Below are 15,117 nucleotides of genomic sequence, written 5' to 3' on the forward strand. Positions count from 1 at the left end.
GACCCCAGCTGACTTCCTGCCCTTTGGGCAGGGGGCTGGACTCGATGATCTCCCGAGGTCCCTTCCAGCCCTAATGTCTATGAAATCTATGAATACCTGCTGGGATTACTGGTAATTATCTGATCTCTCCTTGTATCCTAGTAGCTTCCTTATTGTTTTGGGTCAGGAACAAGAAAGCAGCTTAACTTGTCTCTTATTTCTCTCTGGCATTTTGGACTTATGGCTGCTATGCTTTAATTTCATGTTCAGTTGCTTGACATTTGGGGAGTGCAATTATTGATGAAGAGTGCATGAAGAGAAGTTACAGTGCTGACCCTGAGCAACAGGCAGCAAGGGACAAGGCTGAGACTGTGTATGTACTCCTTAGTAAATCAGACAAAGTCACCTTTACATGCATCTGGGCTACTTTCAGGGTTTGGCTACAGTGGGTCAGCTCCTCCATGGAGGTGAATTGGTAAGGCATTGCAGGTTTCAGTGGAGCCTCTGATTTACAACAATTGAAGATTTTGCCCAGGAAGTGAAGGGTTGAAATTCCAGTTTCTGTAGTTGCCTGAACACAGAACTGTTGTGGTGCTCTGAGAACACCCTATCCTGAGGCATTTCTAGCCAATGATAGACATGCCAACAATCCCATGTGGAAGACCTTTTTTCCTAAGATTGGCAGTTGAACTCTGAAGACTCAAGTTGGGTGGATCTGATGGTTCATTTCTCTTTAGAAAGCCAAAATGTCAAAACCTGCCCATCAATACTCCCAGTTTTCTGACAGATGAGAGAGGTACAGGGGGAAGGCAGCCCCAGTCATTTGGGAACAGATTATATTCCACTTATTGGATGCATAAATAGACTTAGGGTAAAGTTGTACATTATATTTAAATCATACTAAGGTTATTTAAAATGCAAGTATCTGCACACTAAAACTTATCAACTCATGCTAGATACCCTCTGAGCATCTGAATTTACATCACTTTGGGAGAGGGTTAACTTTGGGCTACCACCTAGCTGGTGTTAGGGTAACTTCAGTCTGCTCTACAGAAATAAAACAAGCAATCTTCAGTTCTCCAGCATCCCAGGATGCACCACTCCCCACCCTGCAACTCAGAGCCCAGGTGTCTTGGCTCCGAACCACACTTCTGCTCCCCACCCTCTAGGGGCAAGTGAGAGCTGTTCACTCAAAAAACGGTATTAACCCTTACCATGCGACTGTTCTCAGCACATTTTAACTTTAACACTCTTGGGTATTCCACAGATTTAGTATGGTCTAAGTGTAACATGCAACTTCACCCTTACCAAATGCAATTCTATTCCACCCTGATTAAGTCCCTGAAAATGCATTACTGAACCTATTTTTATAATGCACTATCATCTGACCCTTAAGAGTGACCCATAAGAGCAACAAGGAGGAAGTGGACCCATCCACCTTTTTATATTAACTGTTTTTCAGGAACTTGAGAATGGTGGCATAATTGGCACCTATATCTACTTACATGCCAAATACCATATTTCACAGCATATAAGTCAAGGTTTGAAGCCCAAATATTGACCCTTAAATTTTCACCTTGACTTATATACCAGCATGCAGCTTCTGGGCAGGGCTGCTGCTTCTGCCACTGCTTGCAGCACCATGGTACTCAGCTTTCCCAGCATCCAGCGGCAACTTGTCTCCTTGCTACAGTGCTCGAGGCATTAGGTAGTGAAGTGACAGGGATGGGGGAGCTGCAGTGCAGAGCATGGGGCTGAAGCTGGCAGGAGTACTCAGGAGGGTGGTGGGAGCGCACAGCTTGGGTGGGCAGGGTGTGGGTGTGGGGGATGTGAGGGAAGGTGGGGGGTGTGGGGACTCCTCCCCACATGGTGCACAGCAGCTGGCAGGTGGCAGGCGCTCATGGCCTGTGCAGGTGTTCCTGCCCCATGGCACGTAGTTCTGCTAGTACTCACACATCACCGGGGAAAGCTACATGCACCGGAGCTGGCTGCCTTCTTTTCCCCCTGCCTGCACGCGGTGGTGAGGAGAGCACCCTGCCCAGCCCGCCTTTATTGCACCACTTTCAGGGGCTGAGGCTGGGGCTGGGCTGGGCTCGGCGCTCAGCTGGCATGACCTGGGCAGCATTGGCTTCGGCCCCTGTGAAGAGTGCTGCCTGGCCTGTGCCAGCCAAGCACCAAGCCTGGCCCTGGCCCCTCCATGTGCTGAGCATGGCCCTGGACCCTGTGAGTGGCGCAACCTGGGCTGTACCAGCCAAGCATCGAGCCCAGCCCGGTCCCTCTGGTGGCACTGATCTCGCATGTGTCCACTCCCCGGTTGTCCTGCCTGCAGTGAGGGCATGCGAGGGCCAATATAAGTGACCCCATATTTCTGATCTAAAATGTTCAGTTGACTTATACACTGGATCTATGAAAATCCTAACTTTTTAAATCAGAAAAATGGGGTTGACTTATACATCATGTCAACTTGTACACCGTGAAAATGGAATAGAATCTGGGCCATAGACCCCACAGTCATAAGGCAGGATTGAATGCAGGACTTGGAGCACTCAAAACAAATGAGAACTGAAGGAGTCACTTTGAGAAGGCAATTCCTATCCTTGATATAGGCCAGTCCACAGAGAAGGCACTGGCCATGTTGGCAAGATAGAGGGCACTGAGTGGACTGATTTTAAAGAAGGAATCTTCTTAAAACTAAACTTAAGAATAAGTCCCAACTTGTTCTATCATAAGAATTCCTGATGCTGTTGCCCTGAAGGGGCATTTCAAAGGGACAGTTAAAGAAGCTCACGGGGCACCTTTGGCCATATTTTGGGAACCCTTGCTTTAGAGAGTATATAATGGACAGAGCTAGAGGTGGGCAGACCTGGGAAGGGGCAGAGGGTCACACTGTCCTAGTACTCAGGGGTGCCTCTACAAGCGCTCATACAGCAATGTTGCTATTGCACCATGCTTCCTTTTGGACGTGCCAGCGCATGGTTTTCAGGCACATGGTTAATGTTAGCCACTATTTCACTGTAGTGGCATACTATAATGAGGGAGTGCGCCACTGTGGCAAAGTAGTTGCTGGTTAGGTGTAGGCGCCCATCGTTGCTATGACGTTGTAGCATCACATGCAGATGCACCCAGAGTCTGGAAACTTGAACCATTTCTAAGTGAGATCATACGTGCTAAGCCCACGTGTCACGCACGCATGCATGTACACACACATGCATGTGCAGACACATGCATGCTGGTCCATCTCCTGTTTGTATGGAAGTGCTGAATTCCTGATCTCACATAATGCCCAGTCTCTGCAACACAGAATGTTCTTGAGACTTAAGGATTTCGGGGAGGACAGAGACAGCTTTATATGCTTCAGAATTATCTTTCCACTTTCCTGAATCAGGAGATTAGAAAAGGTTCAAAGAACAATGAACAGTGAGAGGTCACTGCTATGCTTGGTAGGTTGCTTTTATTTTTATTTCTTTCAATATGAAGGTAAAAATCATTTGGAAACACTGCTGAGTAGAAGTGTGCGTGTGCAGGAGGTGAGAAAGTCACACAGCAGCAGGGCTTTCATTGTGATCTGAGTTCATACGCTTGTAACAGATGAAGTGGGTGAGGCTTGATATTGTCAGGCAGAATTATACCTGCTTGAGAAGATGAGAGGCTAAATTACAAGCCAGTCACTCCTCTTTTGTCAAGGGCTTTTAAGGGAACTAATAGATGATAGAACAGCTCTCTGAAGTGTTTGACAACAGAACCTGTGGCTTCAGGGAGAAATATCAGAGCCTCTATACTATTATCCTTTCCCACACTTGACAAATAATTGGTAGGATGATCCATCAGGCTGTCATCAGCTTTTTTGTTTTGAATGGGTAAGCTAAATTCTTACTTCTCTGTGTGTGATTGTGTGTCTTCCTGTTTAAGCTGCAAATTTAAGGTGGTGCTAAATGTCAGCAAATAATATGTGAACAGAGCCTCGGGATGTGCCCCAAAATTGGCATTTTTGAGAATAGTAAAATAAATTAGCTACTTTCCCAAAATAACTTTATTTCATTCCAAGTTTATCTCAGAATTTATAGATTTCCAACTGTGTGCAAAAACTGAGAGGACTTCTGAATATCATGAGGCTGAAGGGCAAACTTCTTTGCTTGTAAAATGCCCTCAAATTGGAATAACCTGATTTGTAAGCATAAATTTGTGTCTGAGATCCAATTACGCCAATCCTCAAGACAGGCTAGTGAACTGGAATGATTAAAGCCATATCTAGCCTCACTGATCTTGTGGAGATTTGTCTTTAAAAATGAGCTTCCCTTTCTCCTTGCCCCTTTGAGAAGCAATCAATCGTATGTGCCATCTTCCATCTTCTGAGCTCAGTGTGCTTCACAGAGGAGTTGTTAGCCCTATTGTTTGACAAGGGGAGTGATACATGGAGGCATAAGGTCTGATTCTGCGAATGCTAGAAGGTGCATTGCTCAGTCTTGCAATAGAGAATACATTTCATATTAGCCCAACTGCTGTGAAGCTCACAGAAGTTCCTGAATTAGCGTTCATGGGAGTCAAGTGCTCTCTGTCCACAGAGCTATCTACCAAACTCAGCCCACCCATAAGCCATCCCGGTGACCTTGAAGAGTCCCCTCTGTGAGTGAGAGGCTGCAGAGAGGAGTCTGAGCAGCTTGTGGCTTCTGCTGTTACTGAGGAGGGAGGCAAGTTGCTCTGGATTTTGTGGTGCGGACTCAGAACTAGAATTATGCCATGCAAGCCACCAGTCAGTGGCAGGGAGCTGGCTAACAGTAACAGCAGGCTCTGGTACAGTTTGGAAGAGGATACCAGCAAGCTGGCACACCCTATCCCTGTGCCCAATCCCAAGGACCAGGGGTCTGCTTGATACTTGCCATTCAGCACGCAAGGCCATGGCCCAGTGAGTGAACTGTGAAGTGCAGGCAGCCTATCCTCTTTTCAGCCTGGAATTAGGCACAGGATCTTGGGGGTCTTGCCTAATGCCCCAGTGCACCTGCTTAGTTTTTGGTCCCTATGACAGGGAGTCAGAGGCTCCTGTCATTTAAGTGGTGAGTGCAGTGAGCTAAGTTTGCCATGTGGGGCTTCAGCAGAGAGCAGGTTGGCCATTAAGCAAAGGGGAAACCCTTGTGGGTGGCTGAGGAGCCACCTGACCAAAAGAAGCAGTGCATACAGGTACATAAGCCCAGTGTTCAGGCTAAAGAAAGCAGTGTAGCCCTTCAGGCTGCAGGGACAGGAGCTTCTGGGAGAGAGGGATTTCAGGAAGCCAGCCCACAGACACTGAAGGTACTTAAGGGTGCTAGATAGAGACAGCTCAGGGGGAAGCATGGCTTGCAGTTGGGGCACTGACCCAGGGCGGTGATAATTTTTATTTGGAAGTGGTTGCTTATATTTATGTTACTTTTAACACCGGAGGACTAGCAGCTCTGGGGGTGGTACAGAGGCTGCAGGGGTGCCTGAGAGGCACCCAGCCCAGAGCCCTGCAAGGGTCAGGGATCAGAATGGGGCTGAGTGGCTATTAAGCAACTTTGCTTGGACCCCAGAGAACTGAGCAGCCCAAGAAGGACAGGAGCAGGGCCAGGGGCCCAAAGAGCACAGATCAAGGGGCTGGAGCCCAGGGTCTGAGGTAGTGGACTTGCCCAGATAAAAGGGGGTAAAATCAGGAAGGCTGAAGCCCCAACAAAGGTTTGAGGCCCAAGGGGGTCAAGTGTTATGTTAGGGCCAGGAGGTCCCTCCAAATGGATACCGAGTAACACCTGCAAGGCATGGACATGAGTGTAGGGGAGGATGGAGGCCATGTGGCAGATGAGGTAGAAAAGGGAATGTGCCCTGAGGAGCTGGAGTGGGGAGCAGTCACTTGGCCATCAGGGGTGTCACGGCCACCCCTGGGGCCTGGTCCTGCTACAGTTCCAATGACCTTAATAAGATTGAACACATGCTTGAAGTTAAGCAGGTACTTAGGTGTCTTGATGTATGTGCGTATGGCCTGTGGACCCTCGTCCTCTTGCCCCTTGGCCCAGCCAGGTGCAGGTGCAGAGGAAAGCCTCATCTGTGGCATATGCAGCCAGTTTTGCCACCCCCAGGTGCACAGCAGGGCTGCAGCACAGTGGTCTGACTCAGCTTCCTGGCAGCCCCTGTAGTGGCAGCTTGCTCTGCCTGGCTGCCACTGCCGGTGTTTCCACCACTGCTGCCAGCCCCGATTCCTGGGCACCCCAGCTGGTCTGCCCCACATCCACCTCCTCCATCCACTGAAGTGCGGGGAGTGGATCATGGCTCTGTCCCAGGCCCTGGCCCTGCACTGTCACCGCCCAGCTGCCAGTCCTGCTCCCAGATGCTGCTCCCTGCCTGCCTGCCTGCCTGAGCACGCCCTGCCTGCAGGGATCCTTGGCCAGACTCCATGGAGACTCCACCCACCCACTCCGTCCAGTGTCCCTGGCATTGGGTGCAGGGTGGATGGGCCCAGGGCTGAATTGGATCAATTGCTCCTCCTCCACACCCCACCACACTGGGCCAGGTCATTTCTTCCCTGCCCTCCTCACCCCACTCTGCAGCAGCTCAACACAACTCCTTAAGTGGGCCTCCATAAATTGCCCAACCCTGAATTAGAGAACGCCATGGTGGCTCAGGCTTGCTGGAAGTGCAGGCTCTCAAGACTGGACTGTCCGTATCTTAACGCTGCTGTTGCACAGCCTTGTTCCAAGAACAGTGTCTAGACCACTGCGGTCTCTGAGTACCTCTGTGCGGGTTGGTAGCTGTTTGCTCAGGGAGACCTCTTTGATTTGGGAATGCAAGCTTCCATGTCTCCTGAACGTTGTGTAAAGACTCCCATAGGGAAACACCTCAGAAACTAACTGCTTGCTGTGGCAGGGTCAGAATCGCAAATGGCCAGAGGCTGGTGGCAGCCGGCGATGACAAACCACTGTAGGAATTGATGCTCCTAGGTTGGTGTGGGACTTCACTGGCCCCAGAGTATTTGTAACAAGATCCAGGGCATTTGTGGGGACTGATATTCTAGTGAGGTCTGAATGGCTCCAATACAGGTCTTAAAACCTGTGCTAGAATTGAAAAATGCCTTCTCGAAACTTGTCAGGAAGTAATGATCTGATTTGGGAGCATAAGTTTCCATGTCTTCTCAAATGCTATGTAAGAAGGCCCCAGAGTAGAAGGGGTAAACCAAGCCCAGGGACAGGTGTGGCAAAAAATAACAGATGATGGAAGGCATGGTTTGCTGGTGGCTTCTCCCTTTCAAACTATGGCAGGTGAGCCAAGTCACCTCGGATGCTCAGATTCTAATGCAGTCTGGTAAATTAAGGGAGTTTTTCCTTTGTTCTGCCAAGCAGGAAGTGAGAAATGTGAGCAAACAGGTGATGTGCTCCCCTACTGCTGGGGCTGGGACTGTTTTCCAGGCATTTCTGATTAGAATGAGGCAAGAAGTTTTGCGTAAATACCGATGCCACATGTCACATCCTGGGCTGGTCCCAGGTGGTTGCAACAGCACAGGCTGAGGTATGCTGCCTCTTCACCTATGAAAGGGGCAAGGCAGGACGACCAAAGACGGCGCTGGAGTTTGAAGGAGACACAGCTCCTCTTTAAGAGCAAACCCATGGGGGCCTGTCTACTCCCTGACTATTAATCTGAGTTCAAAGTATTGATGGGGGAAGCCTCTCACTGCTCTTTTGTCAGTGCTACAAATGACAAGCTGGGGGATGTTATGGGGTGGAAGAGCTCACAGCTTGATATCTGCCGGGCTCCACAGGCCAGGATGGAGCTTCCTGTTGGAGCCCGATCTGTCTTGACTGTGCTTCCAGGAGACTGGTGGCTCCCCACCACTCAGGCCACCCCTACGTGTGAGAGAAATCACATTTCCTTTGGTACTTGCCATCATGGCATGAAGATGGTGCTTGCATAGCTAATTCATTGATTATTTTCTTTGCCAGCAGTCATAAAGACGTTTCCTTCAAATGGGGGGGGGGGGGCTGTGGAGCAGAGGTAGCATGCTGGCTGGGTCTCTGTCTACAATATGTTCACAGATTGCCCCTAAAGGTGTGGCTCCAATCAGGTGGGAAGAAATCCGAGTTCAGGAAATGGCCCTGGGAGGGAGCTGAGAAGGGTGTTGAGGTAATGTGTTTCCACCTAGAGAAGAAGAGAGTGGACATCACCAGGAGGGCTGCCTTCACCCTTATTCCCTGTAATAAAGTCATATTTTCTGCTTAGTGAGCTCTGACCTGTGTCACTGTTTCAGGACATCTGCCTGGTGAGTTAACCACGCCATGAGAAGCACGTGAGGCTACACAATAGCATGTACACACTTCACCGTCACTACCATACCACGTCACGGTTGGCTTCTGGTGGCTAGGTTTTCCTCAGTGTTTTTTTTAAATGTTTTATGTTTTGTTCAAGTCTTGGTGGTGTACCTGTTCCTAACCAGATCTCTCTTGCTTAATCCTTTCACAAAACCATAAACAACAGCCCCATTGATTCACTTCATGGGCTGGGTGGGAGTTGCCAGGGAGAGCAGAACAATCTGCTTGCTGGCAGCAACCTGGGGGAGAGGCTAGCCCTCAGGTGATGCAAGTTCAGTTCCTGGCTTTATCATGTTCTTGCTGTGTTGTCTTAGGCAGATCTCTTAGTTGAGCGGTGCCTCAGTTTCCCCTAAAAATCCTTTTTTTGGTTGTCATCTATATGTGGCAGGGCCTGGCTTTGTGCTGTTGCACACAGCACAAAGGGGTCCTGATCTTAACCATGGCCTTTAGGTGCAATAATGGGAAGGAAGGTGTCTATTGTTGCATCTACTGAGTGTTTGGTCATTGTTCATCTTTCTACAGAGGGAGAACTTGGAGACAAATAAAAAACCACAGTTGGAGGCATTTTATAGCAATATAACTAGCAGCTTAATTTTTAGTTCAGCAAATAAAGGCCCATTTCCTTTATCGGCATTGTCCTGAATGTGGAACAACATGATTTCAGTAGCACTGAATCCTGTAGACAACTAGACTCGCTACAATCAGTCAGTCAGTGCAAGCTGTAAAAATGGGTCATTCCCAGTACAGCAGGACATGAGATCAATTTTGAAGAATATAGCTAGAAACAAAAAAAAAAAGCCCTCTTCTTTTGCTGTCAGTTATAAAGCAGTGGCAGAGTAACAGAGGGAGGTCACAGTCAGTGGGAGCCTTGTGTTCAACCTCCATGACTTGGCTGTGCCCCCAGCTGCACTGGGCTTGTTGTGGTGCTTCTTAACATTCATATCCACCTTACTGCACACAGAAAAATGAAGATGCCACAACATTTTTACATTTACAGCAGCCCAAAGCACAAATATAAGTGGAGCCCTTGTCATGGCATCCCAGTGACGTAGCTCCTGACAGGGTAAGTGACGTGCAATACGGTTAAGTGGCTTACCAAAGGCCACCCAGCTAGGCTTTGTCCGAGCTGAGAAAGGGCCTGTGAAGTGCTGACTCCTGGAAGATGCTCCCTTTTTGTACACACAGAAGACAGCAAGGCAGAGACAATAGTTTACAATTTGAGAGCCCAGCCCTGAAAGCCCTTTCTTCTGGGAGTCATCTTCTGATCTTGGTGGAAGAATTCATCTCAGCCAAGGAATTCAGGATCAAGCCACATGCTGCCCTGCACAATTACATTTTAACTGACTGAACTCACCTATATATCTCAGAGCTAGAGGGAAGTGAAATTTATTCTCACACAACCCTTTTTCAGTTAATAAAGCAGTTGGAGGCACTGAAATGTTTTTTGAAAACATAATCATAGAAAATCAGGGTTAGAAGGGACCTCAGGAGGTCATCTAGTCCACCTCCCTGCTCAAAGCAGGACCACCCCCAACTAAATCAGCCCAGCCAAAGCTTTGTCTATCTGGGTCTTAAAAACCTCCAAGGATAGAGAGTCCACCACCTCTCTGGGTGACCTGTTCCAGTGCTTTACTACCCTCCGCGTGAGAAAATTCTTTCTAATATCTAACCTAAACTTCCCTTGCTGAAACTTGAGACCATTGCTCCTCGTTCTGTCATCTGCCACCACTGAGAACAGTTTAGCTCCATCCTCTTTCAAATCTCCCTTCAGGTAGCCGAAGGCTGCTATTAAATTCCCTCTCAGTCTCCTCTTCTCTAGACTAAATAAGCCTCTCTCAGTCTTTCCTTATAAGTCATGTACCCCAGCCCCCTCACCATTTTTGTTGCCCTTGGCTGGACTCTCTCCAGTATGTCCACAGCCTTTCTGTAGTGGGGGCCCAAAACTGAACACAGTACTCCAGATGTGGCTTCCCCAGTGCTGAATACAGGGGAATAATCACTTCCCTTGACCTGCTGGCAACACTCCTACCAATGCAGCCAAGTATGCAGTTAACCTTCTTGGCCATTAGTTCACACAGCTGGGTTATATTCAGCTTATTGTCCGCTATAACCCCAAGGTACTTTTCTGCAGAGCTGCTGCCCAAGCAGTCAGCCCCCAGCCTGTCTTGGTGCATGGGATTGTTCTGTTCTACGTGCAGGACTTTGCACTTGTCCTTGTTGAACCTCATGAGAGTCCTCTTGGCCCAATCCTCCCTAGAACATGTGTCAGTTATACCAGATTGCTCATGGAAGCAAAAAATCTAAACAGTTTTTTTTTTAAATAGCAAGAAAACATTTCAAATCTTTTGCTTTGAAGCAAGCTTTCATTTTGAAATTTCCTTTAATTTAATTAAAACCACTGTTAAAGACTGTGATTTTTAAAGCTGCGTAGCTCATTTGATAGGCTGACTGGCTATTGTCTGACTCTGGAAGGACCTGGGCTTGATCCCAGATGAGGGCAGTGTGTGTCTAGTCATTCCAATTTACAAGCTGGCACTGAGGCTCTCCCATCCAATAGGTACCTGGAGCTGCCTTGGGTAAAAATGGCTGGAGCGTGGTACTGACCAGGTCACCTCCTTCTCATGCTGAGATTAAGGAAATGGTATAGCTCTGCCTCAATGGCCTACAAAAGGACCTTTGACTTTAAAGACCATTTAAAAATGCCAAAACTGAAATGAAAGGTAAGTCTTAGCCTTGTCAGTGACCCATTGAGTCCATAAGTCTGGGCCCCATCAGTTGTCAGGAACCACATAATTTTGTCAAAGTGAAAGATTTTGTTTGACCTGGGACAGTTTTGTTAACCTCTGCATTTTATGAGCATTTGCATTTTCAGTACAACCTGACTTTTCAAAATCATCAGCAAAATCTGTCAGTTACCCCCCTCTGCCCAGAACTGCATTGCTTCTCTTACCAGGAAAATGCACAGCAGCATGTCATAACAGATTATATTGCACCCATCTAAGTTTACTTAAGTACGTAAATGAAATTCTATTCCACCCTGTTCAAGACTCTGAAAAAAGTTAATAGAAAATGTGGGTAGGTCCTCTTTCTTTTTCACTGCTTTTTTATGAGTCAGTTGTGTCAGGCGATAGTGTGTTACAAATGTACATGCATTAACAGATTTCAGAGGCTTGCACAGGGTGAAACAGAATCCTACTTAGGCACCTAAGTCCATTTAGATGCCCAGCAGGTGGAATAGCATCTTGTTCATCCTGTCAGCAAGCTTTTGTGTTATCTAGCTACCTCCCAGGGTGCCCCCTAGCACGATGGCTCTGTGAAGGCTACAGATCTCTTCTCAAAGTGCCCCCTTGCCACATGCTTCCAGCCATTTGGGGATGGGCAGGGGACATATAGTACTGTGCCGAGCACATTAGCAGCATGGCCTGCTGGGAGAAGAATAACCAAACTTTTGAGAGTCTCCAGTCCCCTTGTTCTTTCTTGTAAATCCTTAGAAGGAGGTTCTTCCTCAAGAGGTTGTTGCAGGCCAAACATATTCTTGTCTTTTTTTAAATAAAACTTTTTGTTTAGTACTGTTGTATACATGAATAGCAGAAGGTAGTGACCCTCTGGGTGACAATCAGGTGCAGATATGGGTGATTCTTTGTCCTTCCCATCTCTGTAACAGCTGCTATATGGATTGCATAAGAAATAGGAAAATCTACATGTTTCATCGTTATCGTCTCTCAGAACAATGTCAAAACTTTGAAAAGATATTTTACATTAGAATCTCTAGTTTTGCTGATGCCTCTTCCCAAAGACATGGTTTTGAGGCTGAGCTCCCTTCTGGCAGACCCCACAGACTCAGCCTGTCTTTTGTGATTATATCCTGACACAATATAATGCCAGAGACAAGACCTGATAACTCTGTTCTCTCTCCCTTTTGTTTTTTTCTTGTAGGTCTTTGGGGGTCTTGTCTGGATTCTGGTGGCCTCAACAAAAGTGGCTGTACCAACATTACAAGGCTGGGTTATGTTTGTCTCGGTGTTTTGCTTTGTAATCACCACACTCCTGTTGTTATCATATATCATAGGAGCTCATGGTGGCAAAACTTCATGGATCACACTGGTAAGCTTATTCTGTTTGGGTTTTCTTTATTTATAGAGTATTCGATGCAGTATAGCCCTGCAACCACCTAGGCACATGCTTAAATCCTTGGGACTGGTCAAGCACGGGTCTGAGTATAGCTGGGATGGGGTCTACTGACTCTTTCTGTGTCCTTGCAGGCTTACCAAAAGTTGATGTCAAGTCACCATGCAAAATAAGCATCTTCTGGCCCTGAAAACTCAGCTGCAGAGCAGGCTGCTCCCTGTTCTGATAAAGTACTGCTTCCTCTTGGAGCTAAGCAGTGCAGCATTTTCTGTTCCTTTACTACCCCTTCCTTGAGTACAGAGCTGGTTAGCTATGTTAATCTGAAGCCAGACAGAAAGTAAGGCAGGATGGCACCTTAGGCATCAGCTGCTAGTCCAGTCCATTTGTAGTATCTGACAAAGTAGGCTGTGACCTACAAAACATCATACCTCTCTGAACCAGTTAGTCTCCAAAGTGCCACTGTGCCCTGCCTTCTTGCACCTTCCTAGGGACACAGTCCACATCAACCTTCCTGCCTTTCTCCCAAAGGGTCCATTCTTCTCTGTTAGTTCTCTGCTGCATTTGGGATCGCAGTCACTGATGGGAAGTAGAGACACAGGAAAATAAAAATATTCTTGCAGATTTGGCATGGGAACTCCCAAATCAGGACTAGAACTGGTCAAGGATCTTCTGATAAAATCATTTATATGCCAAATGCTGAATTTAAATTTTGCTGAATATTTTTAAATTTTCTGCCAAAAACTGAAGTGCAGTTTGGGGTTGATTCACCACTCACCTGCATTTCCCTCTGGTGTTGCATCATCTTAGTGCAGACGGCCTTTTAATAGCTCAGGCCTACTTTCTGATGGTCAGGCCCCTTGACAGCCTATGTTTCCCATGGTGCAAGGTGGTGTCCTGTCTGCATAAGGCGCATGAAAGACTAGGCCAGGGAGCTCAGCCACTTAGGGGAAATGGGGTCTTGAGGTACCTGAGCTACAAGTTCCATGAGACAATGCGGCACTATAGGAAAATGTCACTCAGTGTTGAAGTGGTATAATAACAAAGTATTTTGAGGAATATGTTTGCTTGACTGACTCCTATACTGACTGGCCATCCCTTGCTGCAGACCTAGAACATGGTCAGGTGTCTTATTAGGCCCCTTCCTACAGCTTGAGGTACTTCTAGGTGAGGCTATGGCCTTCTGTCTGCCTACAGAAACGCAGAGAGTTGGGGGCACTTACGTCCTGTCTCCCTGCCCAGCCAGCTGTCCTTGTCCTGAGGACAGGGGCATGTGCTGCAGTTTGGATGAATTCATTACATATGGTACTTTACTCCCTAGGAGTAAGACTACTGCTTAACTACAAGTCATTCTTAATTAAACCAAGTTTTATATATATTGGCCTGATAGCTTTAAACATGGTAGCTCAAGGGCAGCTAGCTGCCTAGTTTTGGCAGCCTAGCTTTCACTGTGAGCTACAAAATTCATCTGCAATGCTGGATAAATGCTCAGGAAGTAAAGCCCTACTGAGGTTTGTGTTACTATAGCTAGGTGTGAGCTAGCTAGTTTGGAGCAACTCTGGGTATGTCTTTGTAAACTACAGTTGCACTTTTGACTACTGTATAGACAGACCCTGAGGTACAGCAGGCTGACTGAGCTGCACGGGGAGCACTGAAGCTGTACATGGCCTCTCTCCAGGGCAGAGTAGACAGCAAGGAAGAGAGAAACTCACTTCGTATCTCTGAGGATGCTCGTTCCTTCAGGGTGTTGATACAGGGGAGAAAGGAGGAGCCCTTGTCTCCGGCAGCCCTTCATTTGCCAGCAGCTGAACCCATGCCCGCTGGGCATGGAGGGTGACCTCACACAGAGAAGCCCCCATGCAAGGGGCCTGCTTCAAGATTGTGACCTGCCTCTGCAAAATCTTGTTAACAACCCAGATTGTCTTAGTGCAAGGGTATAGCTGGAGGGTGGTAATCAGCAGTGTCTTGTGAATTCAGCTTGTTCACTTCTGACTGACTGACTGACTGACTTGGGATGAAGTAGTGACCTGCAACATGGGCCTGGCCTGACAGTAAGTGGCCCACAGGCACCACAGATATGTAAGAAATTAAGGATTTAATTAAATTAAAGAAATTTAATTTAACCCATCCACTTCTGCAGTAACAACTTTTCAGGAACTCAAGCAGGATGAATATCAAGGGCTGTACAGGAGGTCCAGGACAGGGAGGAAAGGTGGGGGTGTGGCGCTCTACATCAAGGAGGAATACACATCTGCATCAAGTAGCACAGGGTCAGAGGAGGGGCACACTGAAGTGCTGTTGGTTAGAATACAAGGCAGTCGAGGGGAAAGAGACTTAATGGTGGGGGTCTACTACAGACCACCCAACCAAGGGGAAGAGCTCGACCAGGAATTCTTAAGTCAGCTCACAGAGGTAGTTAGGTCAAAGGATGTGGTCGTCATGGGTGACCTGAACTTTCCAGACATCTGCTGAGAAGAGCAGTCAGCCAGGTCTGACTGCTCACGTAGGTTCCTAGCCAGAAGGCAGGACCTCCATCTAACCCAAGAGGTGCACAGTTTCACCAGGGGAGATGCCTTGTTGGACCTGGTACTGGCCACCGGCAACAACCTGGTGAGGGGGCTGCAGGTGCTCGACCACCTGGGTGACGGCGATCATCGCCTGCTGGAATTCACCATCCAGCGCAAGGTGGCAAAGGCCTGCAGCGAGGCAG

The 15,117-nt window shown here is 47.7% G+C and overlaps 1 protein-coding gene across 1 annotated transcript in view; it reads left to right on the forward strand.

Annotated features, from left to right (window-relative positions):
* The window catches only part of MAL (mal, T-cell differentiation protein), a 37,849-nt gene that overhangs the window by 19,376 nt on the left and 3,356 nt on the right, over nt 1–15,117 (forward strand). The window contains exon 2 of the mRNA XM_019549033.1: nt 12,219–12,386. Within this exon, the coding sequence (XP_019404578.1) occupies nt 12,219–12,386 (168 nt within the window). The remainder of the gene's footprint in view (nt 1–12,218; nt 12,387–15,117) is intronic.

This window comes from Crocodylus porosus, unplaced genomic scaffold, assembly GCF_001723895.1.
Source record: "Crocodylus porosus isolate Cpor-Errol unplaced genomic scaffold, CroPor_comp1, whole genome shotgun sequence".
Lineage (NCBI taxonomy): Eukaryota > Metazoa > Chordata > Crocodylia > Crocodylidae > Crocodylus > Crocodylus porosus.